Below are 14,401 nucleotides of genomic sequence, written 5' to 3' on the forward strand. Positions count from 1 at the left end.
GATGAAAATTTCATATAGTGAACAGCTTAATTACACACGATAGGGCGTCAATAAATTATTATTCAATTAGATAAGAATGATGTACCTAATTTAACCGTCCAAACTTTGAACAATATTTTTTACGATATGTATGAAAGGTAGTGAATTTGAATAACTATGATCTGCATAAGTCAAAATAAGAAATTTATTTAAAAATATGATTTTTGACAACAACAAAATAGCCCAACATTTAAATCTAAAACATTTGCGGGAGGCATCGACAATGTTATTATTATTGTTTATTACGACATGGGGCTTTTGAACGATAACTGAAATTCAATTATTGAAGAACCTTGCCAATTTACGTATTATGAGGAAAATAAATCAATAATACGCTGCACGTGTAATCGTATAATAATGCACTTTTGATTACGATTTTATTTCATTGGTCGATTATGGTTATGACACTTTGAAATGACTTGTTTGCGCCCTGATAACCAACGTGTGTAAATCTGTCTTTGTTATCACGCGTCGCGCGTCTCGAACATAATAATACAAAAACACGATTCGTGCACAACACCGCTCGCCGCAATATAGTAATAATAGGTATAATAAATTTTATTATGTTTATAGAATTCGTACGTGTAATATTAAAATTGGTCCAGATGAGAACCATTGACTTTTATGATATTAAATATTGTTATCGCAGACGCAGAAGTGCGGGAACATTGCGTATATTATTTAATGTTATTATGTACCTACTACGCTTGCCCAGTGATTATTTTAGCTAGACTCGCCCCTAGCGAGTATACTATTATATGCTCGAAATAACATATCATATTAGGAGAATATTAATTTCCACTCCCTTGTTTGTCTAACTTAACAAAATTAATCAACTAATTAAGGTTAATATTTGCCAGAGCTGGTTGTGATTTCAAGTCAACAATTTAAATATATTATATACATAACTTATATTATATATATATTTCTTTCCTCAAATATTTCGATTTTTAAAAACTAATATTATAATGACTATTTAAGCCCACGCGCTGAAGAAAATTATAAATATATTAGTGAATTTAAAGTTAAAACAATTAAACATTAACCCAATGATTTAGTAAGCCACCTGCTAATGGCTACTATATTCACAGCGTAGTTACTTTGATGACAAAAATGTATAAAAAATACTTTGAATCCTTTTAAAAATTAAAATAGTTGAAAATCGTAGACAGATATTTTACCAATTGGGTACCAAATGAAAACATTAAGTGTTTGGTCCCTTGTTGCAGTCCTACCAATGCATTGTGAACTATAAATTAGAACTCAACAGTTCTTATAACATGTTTATGTAATGTATATGCACGTCCGTATAAACAAATTAGTGATATGTATAGACAATTTTTAAGGAATTTCAAAACTAAATTATATATCAGACATATTTACAGATCATAATATTATATTATGCGTATTGTATTGTCTATTCGATATATTCTCAAATCGGCATTTTTATTGATTCCGTGTTAAAAACGTACGTCTAGCGTATGCTCTCATAAATTATTCTTCTCTCGAAATCGTTAAATGTATCAAAAATTCTCTTTCGAGCAGGTGATGCGTACTATTATAAAGGGTGACGCGCGTGGATATAATAGGCGGGTAGTGAGCTGCAGGGGACAGGTGTACTAATAAGTTCCTACCTATACAATGTAAGCCCGCAGATCGAATATACACGGTTATACGCGTGCAGCAGCGACAGCAACAGGTATACTACGATGGGTACGCACCTTTTGGTAAAAAAACGGTTTGGTGAGCGCCAACCAGCGTTCGACGGCCATCACGATGGCCACGCACCCTGAGCCCAGCCCGAAGAACCGCCACAGGACGCGGATCCGGCACGACCACACGTTGTTCTTGGTGCTCGGCCATTGGACGCTAACGAACATCTGGATCAACATGCCAGCGAGCGCGATGCAATCGTTGGTGGCCAAGCACCGCAACATGAACCCGTGCTTCTGGTTGCTGCTCGACCGGGTCCGGTGTAGTATGAAAAGCGCCAGCAGGTTGCCGAATATTCCGAACCCGTACAGCCCGGTAACACCCAATTGCACGCCGGGACTCTGCAATCGACCGCCGGCCTGGACCGGAAGCACCAGCGTCGCGGGCGACGACGACGCGGTCGCGTTCGTCACGGCCAGCTCCATCGGATCGCGGTCGTGTTCTGCGTCGCGGTCGCGTTCCGCGCGCGTGTCGACCGGCGCGCTATCTCCCCGCCGCCCCGTCCCCTTCCCACCGACGCCCGGCACAACATAATATAATAATTAATAATATTATGATAATACAAATATTGTACGACCACCTCTATTATACACGTGTGTACCGCGTATTGACAATTATCGTTAATATTATTAAGACATAATACTAGTATAATAAACGGTTATGATATATTATGGTTGTCGCTATAATATGTTATCGTACGCGATATTTATATTATTGAGCGAGTGCACTTGCAGGTGCTGCACTGCGCACTTCGCGGCCTGCCACTTACTGTCACCGCTGATGGGATCTTTTTGCGTGTACCTATTATCGTTTTTTTCCTCTCGAGAGTCGATTTCGCGGCGAGTGCATATCATATTATTTAATTTTTATGTTATAATATACAAATTGCATTATTAGTTGTCGATACTGTACGTAAAACGGTGTGCAAATAAATCAAAACGGAAAAGTTAGATTTTGCGGTTTTCATAAAACTCGCTTCGTTTCTGACGGTTTTCTCGAAAGACCCTTCTAAACAACCGCGCGCGCGGGTGTGTGTGTGTGTGTGTGTGTGTGTGTGTGTGTGTGTGTGTGTGTGCGTGTGACAAAGTTTTTAAACAATTGTCGTCACCCCGTCGGCAACAATTAACGACTGTTGTACTCGTAGTACTCGAAACTCCGCCGATTGTTTGCAATTATTACGACACGCGCCCCGTTATTGGAAGTAGTATATTTTTATGACGACGTTCGCGGTATACACTATACAAGGTTTTTACAATACTTAAAAACTTTCAGGCAGTTGAAAACGATGTTAATAATAACACAATATAAAAATTACTGTAATGATAATGATAATAATACGCTATAAATATATAAATATAAATTATAATACTCGATCGATAATTTGATTTGATTATGATAAAACGATTAACGACGGATTTATTTAAGTCTATACGAACATAGAACGAATAAAAAAAACAATAAATTCAACATTATTGTCACAAAATACATAATATAAAATTCGATGTACGCACAATCTCATTGTCGTCGTCACATTGTTTTGGCAGAACATAATATTACCTATTATTATGTACGCAAAACGTGAATTTAGCGTTATAAATACTATAATATTATGTGAAAGTATGTCTTTACGCACGGAGTATATTACAACTGTCTACAATTGGCGTTAATGCTAACCGAATTATGACTGACCATCATCATTATGATTATAATATATTATGCTCATCGATATACAACAGTATAGTAACACATTACGCGGTTTTCGTGCTGTATAATAATTATGTTCGGATTTTTATCGTATATTATTACATAGTACCTATACGTATATACGTACATTATTAAAAACGCGCCTTATCTCTGACGACCGCCCAACTGCTGAACCCCGAGAATAACGGTGATAAGGTACGAACTCTAAACCACGCATCGTATATTTATTTATAAGTACACAATACAGCTTCATGTAATTCGCGAAGTCACCACGTTACGTTATTATGATATCACAAATATATCCATTATAAAAAACTTACACGATTGCAACGTCACATTTTAAAAATCGGGATTTTAAACTATAGACTTAGTAGAAAATATCGAATGTCAATACCTACGATCAATTATAATACTTGATTTTTGAGTCAAAAGCCGACCGTGACTGCTGTCAAATAATAGGTTCACGCAAAACCTTTTAACAATTAATTGAAACATGTATGGCTATAACAAATATTATATACACTTCACCGCTTCAATCGAAAAAAGTTATATATTTTTTTTTTATCAAGGATATTCATAATTGCAAAAATTTGAAAATTAATTTGTATTAAAAACAAATTCAATAAACATTTTCAATTTACAATTTACATGGCTATACAAATCTTAAAAATTGAATAAAAAGGTTAAATTAATTTATTTTCATTAAAATTAAAAAAACTTTCAATGTAAAACCTATAATTAAAATGTTTATGAGCGTTTAAAAATTTTATATTTAAACAAAAAAAAAACTATATACACAAATATCAAATGATTAATAGATAATTTTTCTTATTGAACATTTTTATAGTAGAATTTCGAAAATTTCTGACAGCTAGTATTTGCTTTCATTATTATTTCCTATACATACACAATGCAATTTTCAAAATGTTCAGCTAATTTTAAATTTATAACGTATAAGTAAGCGTACACATTTTGAATTTATTTAGTTTTTTACCGATATATTAATACTTGAAAATGTAATATAATATAATGTTCCAACAGTATGTTTTTCTCAAAATAACTAAAAAATATCAAAAATGTATGTTTTATTTTATGCGCAATATAAAATGTTTAATAAAATATTAATATAAAATAATATCAACGAAGATTACCATCTATCTCATGTTATATTATGTTATATTATATTGTTTAATTTTTAATTATTTATTTTTTATTTTTTAATTGTTCGTTACAGCTTTGGCAGCATAGGCTTTTAGCTTTGTAAATTTATACATTATATATTTACATTTTATACAATTGATTACAATAGTAAAGACTTATAAAGTTATAACTATTTAATTTTATATTGTTTAGTGTACAATGTTGGAACGTTAATAATCAGTTAAAAATTAACTACAATTAACAAAAATACCTAATGTTTCAAATGTTTCAACTACTTTCACTGAAAAATGACATGAGTGATCTGCACTTCTTTATTATTAAAACAAAGATGTTTTAGAATTTTTACTCATCAATAGTTATGGGATGGCAAACCACGAGCAAAATATAAATTTGGGCCTGAGCACAGAAATTAAAATAGTTAATCTTTTATTTTTTACATATTTTCTAAAGATAATGCCAATGTTGTTATTCTGAGGATATTTTACACATTTTTGAGTATTTTTATATAGATATTGTCTTTGTTAGGTAGACATTTGATTTTTACTTAGGCAAGTACTGTACCTATAACATAGATTAGATAGGTACCTAATGTTCAATTATTTTGATTGAACTTGACCATGCACATTATGATTCGTTTAAAAGTGAATAATAAACACTAATTGTAATGAAAAGGTTTTAAAAATATATATATTTTTTTTTGTAATTTCAAGTCATAATAAAACAATAACCTTTAAGAATAAAATATATAAGTATAGTTTTTTTTTATGTTATTCAAAATGTGAAACTGTTTACAATATCCAACTTTTTTAACAGTATGATTTTACTTTGGTGACCAAATGATGTGTGTCGTCATAACGTACTTTTATTTTGATTTCAATACACTTTTAATGCAAGGTTCATAATGCAGCTACGTAAAAAAATGAAGAAACCCGGTTTAATTACTACAAATATTAAAGCTCAATGCTTCATGATAATCCATAATAGCATACCATAATATTATACTTTGTTTTCAATATAAGATATTAAATCAAAATATAGGATAGGTAATGAATAATAACTAATAAGTAAATAAGTAAATTGTATTAAAATTAAAAACTAATGCAATATAGCAATATATAAAATACAATTTAAACAAGTCAATTAGAAATGTACGTAAATGCATATAGTTTTATCGTGAAATAAAATTGAATACTTTTAAAAAAAAAAAAAAAATGTTATTTATTTATAATTTTTTTATATTCTATATTTCTATGTATTATACTATATTTTTTGTGAATACTTTATCAATTTTCGCTTCTAACCTATATGGCTATATGCTATAAGATGTTACCTGCTATAACTCAAATAAATAATTCAAATTATATTGTCTATACTATAGATAGACAGATAGTAATATAATAATATAATTATTTTATGACTATATAAAGACTATTAGACTCTATAGGAATTAGCTATATATAATAACTATAATCTTATATGGTATACCAACATTATAATACCATTAAAACTGAACTCAATTATTCTGATAATATGCTTACAAATTTATATAGTTTTGTTTACTATTATGAAAAATCGAAAAAACAACAATATTAGGTATTTTCCCAATCTACTCCAGACTGTAGTCCATCAAACATACACACAAGACTATAAAGATGAATTATATTTAATAACTTATGATGTCTACTTACTGTCAATTTATATTTTATAGTGTTAATATGATTCGAATGTACCTATGAAATAATCATCGAATTATGAAAAATATTTACTTCATTCAATAATATGATATAATGAAGTTTGATTTACTAATTATATTTTGTATATTAATTAAATGTCCAAAGATCAAAATAATTTAAACTGAATCATTAAGAATTTAATATGGTCCACAATTTGTTGTCAAAAAAATAAAAATAAAAATTATAATTATTCACTTTGAAATACATTTTTAATTTAAATTATTTATTAATTCATATCGTGTTCATAATCATATTGATCCTAGATTTTCTAGGACTTACACAAATAAAAACTTCACTTAAATATAAATACGTAAATATTGGTATCTTTAGTATAAAACAGAGGTCGGCAAGTAATTTCTATTAGAGTCCTAAAGATTAAAATAATAAATCAATGAAGCCCAGTGAAAAAAATCTTTTTCAAAACTTTATACATAATGAAGTAAGTACTATGTGTTGACAGGGTCCAGAGTTTTGCTTTTCGCAGTTGCCAGTTGCCGACCCCTGGTATAAAATATGGGAATGTAGATAAAAATTAAAAATTAAAAATTAAAAAGACTTTTATAATCTTATAGTCATAAAATAAAAAAAAACGTATAACCTAATAGAATAAAAATAAATAAATAAATAAACAAATATTTATCACAATATTAAACGAACAATCTACAGTTTGCTAACACATATTTAAATCATAATAGATTTTTTATTTATCAAAATACTTCCCCTGCGAAACATTAAATGAAAACTTTTTTACTTATGAATTTTAATATTTAATTTTTTAATTTATTTTTATCATGACGTACAAACTCTAATACTGATTTTTTTCTGTGTACGTGCAATTATTACTATTCATACGATTCCGAGAGCAGTCGTGTATACAATTCAATAGATACGCTTCATTGTAGGTAAAAAATTAAAATATTTAAAATTTGAATCCCTTTTGAATGCGATTTAATACATAAACATAAGGCTGCATATTTAATCACGAATAGAATTTAAAATTCAATGTACCAATGCTATACTATAAGCGGATTTCAGTTCATAAAATACTAAGCATTCTGAAAATTGAATTGAATAATTATAGATACTGTAAAAAATTATTTATTATTCTTAGCCCCTATAAGAGAGTATCTACTAGTAGTATACCTATAGTATGCAATAATACGAAAATTAAATTTTTAATGCGAGTTTTAAAAGGAATAACCCCCCCCCCCCCGAAATTTTCGGATTTTAATTTATTACGAGAAAACTAAAATTTCTAGTACCTGTAACCCCTTAACCCCCCTCAAAATTCAGGTCTAAGTACGCCATCGCACAATTCATTATAAAAAAAAAAAAATGTAATGATCAAAGAAAAAAATTATTTATTTATATATAATATAAATAATATATCCATTCAAAATGTCCAGGGTTTAGGAAAGCATAATCTAATAACCCTATAATATAGATTATAGAATCTTCTGCAGGACTAATAACAACAGTGCCATCTACTAGCGTCATTTAAACTATTCTGCACTCTCGACGTCTACCGCTCTTTTTTGTCACTACTCAATAGAAAACTCACCATTATTTTTTTTTAATTTAATTTAGATTTACTAATTTCCTAATTTTTTTTTTCTGTTTAAAGGATTTGGGCCAACCAATGTGATTTACTAATTACCACTGCAATACAGCGTTTCTTTTTCGCGGTCAACATCAAACGTTATTTTTAGAAAATATTTCAAAATATATTTTAAAAAATATTATATTTAGAGTATCTATATAAAGTACATAATTACTTTATATAGGTTATTATATTACAAGTTTATTTGTCATTGATCAGCTAATATTTTTTTATATTAAACATTTTAAATGTTTAATAATATATGTTATTTAAAATACAACATTTTTGTAACTAAAATAAGTAAAATTCCTTTTTATTTACCTATACCTATAATTGCTATCTATCTATCTTTATATATATATATATATATATATATATATTTACCCCATTAGGCCACTAAATACAATGTTGATGAAAATAAGAGATAAAATTTTTTGTATCTAATTAGTTATAAGTTTATTACTAGTTTTAAATTTTGAGCATAGTGATGAATTTATTGATTTTACAATGATTTATGTTTTTTTTCTGTCTGTCATCAGTCATCACTTTTGTGCCAACAAAAATGCTCTGATTTCATTTTCTGAATCTAGAGGATACTTTTGCAGATTATAGAATTTATCCACAAGTCCTCAACTATACTGAACTACCAAATATTAGTCAGTGTTTTTATTGTTAAGTTATTTTGAGACTATTATGTTATAACTTAGAAGACTTATAATTATAAAATTAATTTTAGTTTTTCTTATAACTGTTAAATTCACTTTTATAATTATTATAAAATGTACGTAAATTAAGATTTAAAACATGTTTTTAGACTTTTTTTTTTATAAATCATTTTTACTATCAGTATGCAGTAAAAATGATTATATTTAAAATTGTATTAAAAAATATTAGTAGTGGGAACTTAGATCTTTTCCATAAAAGTATTATATTATGCAATAATATTTTTTAAAATAAGTAGATTATTCTTAAGTTTATGAGTTTATCTATTTATTCTCGTACGCCGTTACAATGGCGTACGCAGGATTTTATAATGAGGGGAGAGGTGAAAATAAATAATTACTTAGTTGTCACAGGCTTATTGGCTTAAAAAATAAAATAGTTGCTTTTTATTTCTTACATAAATTAATATTTGTATAAGGCTAAGTATAAAACTATCGGAATGTTGGCTAGCTTAACGATGTTTGGATTGTTGGTAACATCAGTTCAGTTGTAATCATAGATTATAGATATCTATCTACGGGCTATTGTCGTAATCACAGACTAAGATATATATAATACAATATCTTAGTTCGTAGTTGTAATAAATGGGCAAATACACGCTTTGAGACAATATATTAAATCATGGTTAGATTTAAAAACAAAAATAATATTACAAGCCATAGGGGAGAGGGGCTTCAGGCCACTCTACCGTTTTCAGATAAAATTAAATCCAACCAACCACTAACCAAACAATTATATTACCCCTTCATTAATGTAAAAAGTTATTTATATGAATAAATATTATATATATATATATATATATGTGTGTGATGATTAACATACTATAATACGTCAATAGCATAAATTAAGATAAACATCATAATATAAATAGATAATAAAATAATAGATATCTAGCATATTATCTTAACTTATGGCCAATAGTAAAATAAATTAATTTAAAATCAATATCATAAAATGTACTTATATTGATAAGAACTGACAAAGTTTTCGCTCAGAATCGTTTTTTGTATGCACTAATATATCATTGAATTCAACTCGATACACCTAGACACACTTTTCCTACAGCTTGCCCGCCTTTTGTTTTACATGCATATTGACTCAAGATAACTATGACATTTGTAATGTAATGCTTTAAGATTTTTTTTAAGTGAAACAATTTAAGAAATGTGCCAAATATAATAATATTTTCATACTATAGGCGTACTCTGCAGGTGACACATGTGAAACGGGAGGGCTGAGACAATCTGCAAAAATTGGTTCTCAACTATAACCTAACCCCAACCGATCTAATTAAAACGCGGGGTATCGTACGGTATAAGCTACAGATACACGGGCACGTACTTTTCGGTAAAAAAACGGGTTGGTGATCGCCAGCCAGCGTTCAATAGTCATCGCGATGGCCACGCAACCGGAGCACATCGCGAAGAACCGCCACACGATGCGGATCCGGCACGACCACACGTTTCTCCTGGTGTTCGGCCATATGTCGCTCACCAACATATGGCCCAACACGCCAACCATCACTATGCAATCGTTGGTGGCCAGGCACCGCAACATAAACACGTATTTCTTGTTTCTGTCTGACCTGGTCCGGTGCAGGATGAACAGTTCCAACAGGACGCCGAACACGCCGATCACGGCCAACCCTGTGTAGGCTATCAGCTCGCCGAAGCTAGGTAACATAAAACCATATGAGCCCGGAAACTCCGCCGGTATCGCGGCCGATGACAACGCGGACACGTTCTCGACGGTCAGCTCCATTATCAAATCGCGTTCTGCGCGCGTGATGGTGACCGATGCACTATCTGTCCAACGCCGAATTCAACTCCTCTCAGACTATAAACACGGAATATAATAATGACAATTATTGTTATTGACTGCGTCTACAATATGCGCGGATATCACTAATTATTATTAAATATACGTATTGCATGTGTACGTCTATCGTTATGATCGTGCAACTACGACATTTATATTATAATAAGCCAATAATCAAGTGGACTGTAACCTAACCTAACCCAGCCGCCACTTTTCGTGAGCCGGACTATATTAAACAGTCAGTTGTTATTGACAAAATATCGTTGAAATAACCCTTAACGATCATAATACTAATGACTAACAACGACTGTTTGCGTGTTAACAACTGTTAAGTAAATTAATTAAATTGAACATTTTTCTATTTGCTCAAAGAAACAAGGCCTTCGGGGTATAAGGGCTCTAACCTATGATAAGCCCTCTCAGAAGCCATGGTCGTCAATTACTGTAACGAAACCCCCACTACGGATGAAAATCCTTTAAAATTCCAAGTTACGATATTAGTATATAACTGTACAATTTCGGAACCCTTACAGTGAAATAATAATTGCCCAAAATTTATAAAATAGAAACTTATTGTAAAGAGTTTAAAACACAAATTTAGATTAAAATAAAATAAAATTTTTTTCATAATTTTCTGTATGATTGTGAATATTTTGTTGTTTTTTTTTTTTTTTGGAAATAATAAGTAGATTAAATTTAAGATATCATGTATTCATACTATGAACCTGAACACACTGATTTAAAGTAAGGTCTAATAGATTACTCAAAACTTCCAGACTAGGTGAGATTTTCAACTATAGATTGCTTTAGCATAAAACCATCCTAGCTAATATATTAATTTCATCTTGACTCACGAAAATCGAATAACTTTTTGTTTTCATAGGAATAAACATTGTAAACATACTACTAATAACTTTTATTAACATATAATTTAGATAAATAATACAAGGGGATTACAGCTTACAAAAAACGGGTGGAATTTGAAAAATCTTAGAACAGGAAGTAAATCATCGGTAGATAACTCTTGGTATAATACACAAGCGTGATGGGAAAGAATGGTTTTGTTCTTATAAATCCATAGCGTAATGGCAACACAGCTTGACAGAAAGTATTTTTTGCGTATAAATTGTGATTCATTATAGGGTTTGGTGGAGATCACATCAAAAATGTATAATGATGTGTTATACTCGAAAAATACTCCCGTGAATCTCTTGTTTACAATAATTATTGTTGGTATAAACGGTTTATGCAAAGCAATTTTTTTTAAATTTCTCATATCTTTTGTAAACACCGTAGGACTGACTTAAAATAAAGCTGCCGATATCCCTAAATTCGGCATTCTTAACACTAATACTCAGTAGTACTATAAATATATATAGTCATATAATGTATTGTTGTATTTACCATTTGTGGGACCCAACAAGTGACAAACGTGACGCACAGTAAAAACATTAGCCAGCCGAATGCTCTTTCTTCTTTGGTAGCCTCGTTGCAAGCCAATGACAATTCTTGGTTGGTGCGTCTTATTGTCACGGTATGCTGTTTGTTAGAACTATTCTTCATGCACAGAGCTTTCATAACGGCTAAGTTCGTGTAGACTATTGCAAAGCATAAAAATACGCCTAAAGTAAAAAACAAAAATTATTATTTTTATTTTTATTTTGGATCCATTTTATAAAATGGATCGCAAACGTCCATTTCGTGACACGTATACTAATGCGATATCGATACGACATAAATATACATGAACAATGATTGTTGTTAGACCAATCTAATCTTTATGTAATGTTCAAAAGGCACGATATATAAATTCAATAAATTTACAGTTGATATCTAATTAGCGTATTAATTTATTATCTACTGTGCATTTTGATAAATTTATATTTTGGTCAAAATATATTATCTATAATATAAAAAAACAATTAATAATGATCGATTTTTGTTAAAATAGTCGTGTTATCATAATTCGAATTGTATACTACTAATATTAAAAATTATTATTATAATATACTTTTTTGAGAATTTTAATAAATAAAGTCTTGTGTTATTTAATAAAATATTTTCTGTATCTCGAATTATTTTTTCCCACAATCGATTATAGTTTGTATAATTGATAGATGGACATTTTAGTTTTTCTTACCACTTACTATTTAAGTAACTATTTAATTGCCAATTATATCTTTTAATGTTATTCCAAATGTTATTTATATAAATATTTTTAAACTCGATCTGTAAAGCCGGATTCACGGATACGTCGTGTTCCTATAGTATCATATTCTAATCATGATGAAATTTACTAGCCACGATTTACCAGGAGTTGGACCGAGCTTAACTTTTGGACTCGCGCGATAGTAAACATAACTATTTACACACCTTGAGAGTTAAGACTGTGTGCAGTGCAGCAGAAATAACAGGTAAGTACGCATCTTTTTGTAAAAAAGCGGTTTGGTAAGCGCCAACCAACGTTCGACAGCCATTATGAGAGCCACGCACCCAGCATTCAGCCCAAAGAACTGCCACAGGACGCTGATCCGGCACGACCACACAATCTTCTTAGAGTCCAGCCATCTGATGTCCATGAATAACATATGAATCACCCTGCCGACGAGCACAACGGAATCGTTGATGGCCAGGCACCACAACATGAAGACGTTTTTCTTGTTGCTGCTTGATCGGGTCTGGTGCAATATAAAAAGCGCCAGCAGGTTACCGAGTATGCCGAACGCAGACAACCCGATAGAGGCTATCTGCACGCTGATACTCGGTAAACGGGTGACAGACGGAACCGAAAGAAGCACAGGTGTGGCGAGCGATAACGACGCATTCGTCACATTCACCACGACCAGCTCCATCGAATCGCAGTCAAGTTATGCGCGCGGTCGTGTTCTGTGTGCGCGGTGACAGATGCACTATCTGTCCAACGGCACGATCCCTCTCAGACTAATCATGGCACTACATAATAATTTTTTTTTATTATAAATATTAAATTATCATACAATTACAAAATACAAACAACAAATACAATTATGATTAATAATCTCCCTTAAGCCGAGCTTGTGTTAGATATAGAGAATATAACATATTAATAACTAAAATTAATGCATGTTAAAAATAAAAAGTAATAGGTAAAAAAAAATAACAATCAGTTATTGTTTCTACATTTTATACATTTTTAAACACTACATAATATATACTTAAGAAGATTAAATTTAAACTAATACTAAGAATAACCATTTATAATATTTATATTCAGTATATTTTTAACATTACTTTTTTATATAATGACCATTTGTATCTACTATCTCCATTATACGTGCGTGTATCGCTTATTATTTACTATGAATCTATAAACATGTTTATTTCGTGTCGTTATATTTATTTATATTTATGTATATATACTACGCCAATCGGCAGTTATCGTTTTTGTAACTGCGTACGCATGTACCTACAAACGATACCTTCATAAAAGCAAATATTGAAATATGTAAGCAATTACAATAATTTAAAAAAATATAAAAGTTTAGTTCTTACTATTTTAATAGTATTTATTTAAAAAAAAGTAAATATTAATAATTGCCAGTATTTTGCTATAGTACAAATTAGATAAATTTAATATTAGAAACCACCCTTAAAGTTAAATATACTTAACTCTTGTACCTATAAATTGTAGTACTTATTGTATTATTTTTAAAAGAATTAATAAACTAAGTATTAAATGTTAAATTGTTATAAAACATGTTTGCTCAAAAAACTATTAATGCCTCATAGTTATAATTCATTTTAAATGGCCAGAAAATGCAGAGCTTAAGCACCCTCAGTTTTTTTTAACGAAATTGCGCCTATAACCGTATACCTACGTTATAATACCATTAAAACTGAACCAAATTATTCTGATAATATGCTTACCAAT

General features: G+C 30.3%; 3 protein-coding genes across 4 annotated transcripts in view; all 3 read right to left on the reverse strand.

The window, feature by feature from the left end:
- Window positions 1–2,183, reverse strand: part of LOC113551575 (prostaglandin D2 receptor-like) — a 28,683-nt gene extending 26,500 nt beyond the window's left edge. Inside the window, exon 1 of the mRNA XM_026953882.1 lies at window positions 1,761–2,183. Coding sequence (XP_026809683.1) covers window positions 1,761–2,177 — 417 coding nt within the window. The 5' untranslated portion in view covers window positions 2,178–2,183. The remainder of the gene's footprint in view (window positions 1–1,760) is intronic.
- Window positions 2,184–9,602: 7,419 nt separating this feature from the next.
- LOC113554408 lies at window positions 9,603–12,101 on the reverse strand. Of its 2 annotated transcripts, none has more exons than XM_026958236.1 (2): window positions 11,896–12,101; window positions 9,603–10,509 (listed from the first exon to the last, which is right to left on the reverse strand). In XM_026958236.1, exon 2 carries the CDS (start codon window positions 10,432–10,434, stop codon window positions 9,964–9,966), a length of 471 nt encoding a protein of 156 aa, XP_026814037.1. In that variant the 5' UTR covers window positions 10,435–10,509; window positions 11,896–12,101; the 3' UTR covers window positions 9,603–9,963. Both variants share the same exon structure in this region, with proteins under 2 accessions (XP_026814037.1, XP_026814038.1).
- A 771-nt stretch (window positions 12,102–12,872) lies between these two features.
- On the reverse strand, window positions 12,873–13,343 carry LOC113552492 (prostaglandin E2 receptor EP4 subtype-like). Its single transcript, XM_026955364.1, has one exon. It carries the CDS (start codon window positions 13,341–13,343, stop codon window positions 12,873–12,875), a length of 471 nt encoding a protein of 156 aa, XP_026811165.1.
- Window positions 13,344–14,401: the final 1,058 nt, after the last annotated feature.

This window comes from Rhopalosiphum maidis, chromosome 2 (genome assembly GCF_003676215.2).
Source record: "Rhopalosiphum maidis isolate BTI-1 chromosome 2, ASM367621v3, whole genome shotgun sequence".
Taxonomy (NCBI): Eukaryota; Metazoa; Arthropoda; class Insecta; order Hemiptera; family Aphididae; genus Rhopalosiphum; species Rhopalosiphum maidis.

Coding starts and splice junctions, on each gene's coding strand:
- LOC113552492 (XM_026955364.1), bottom strand. CDS start 13,343: ATGGAGCTGGTCGTGGTGAATGTGACGAATGCGTCGTTATCGCTCGCC.
- LOC113554408 (XM_026958236.1), bottom strand. CDS start 10,434: ATGGAGCTGACCGTCGAGAACGTGTCCGCGTTGTCATCGGCCGCGATA.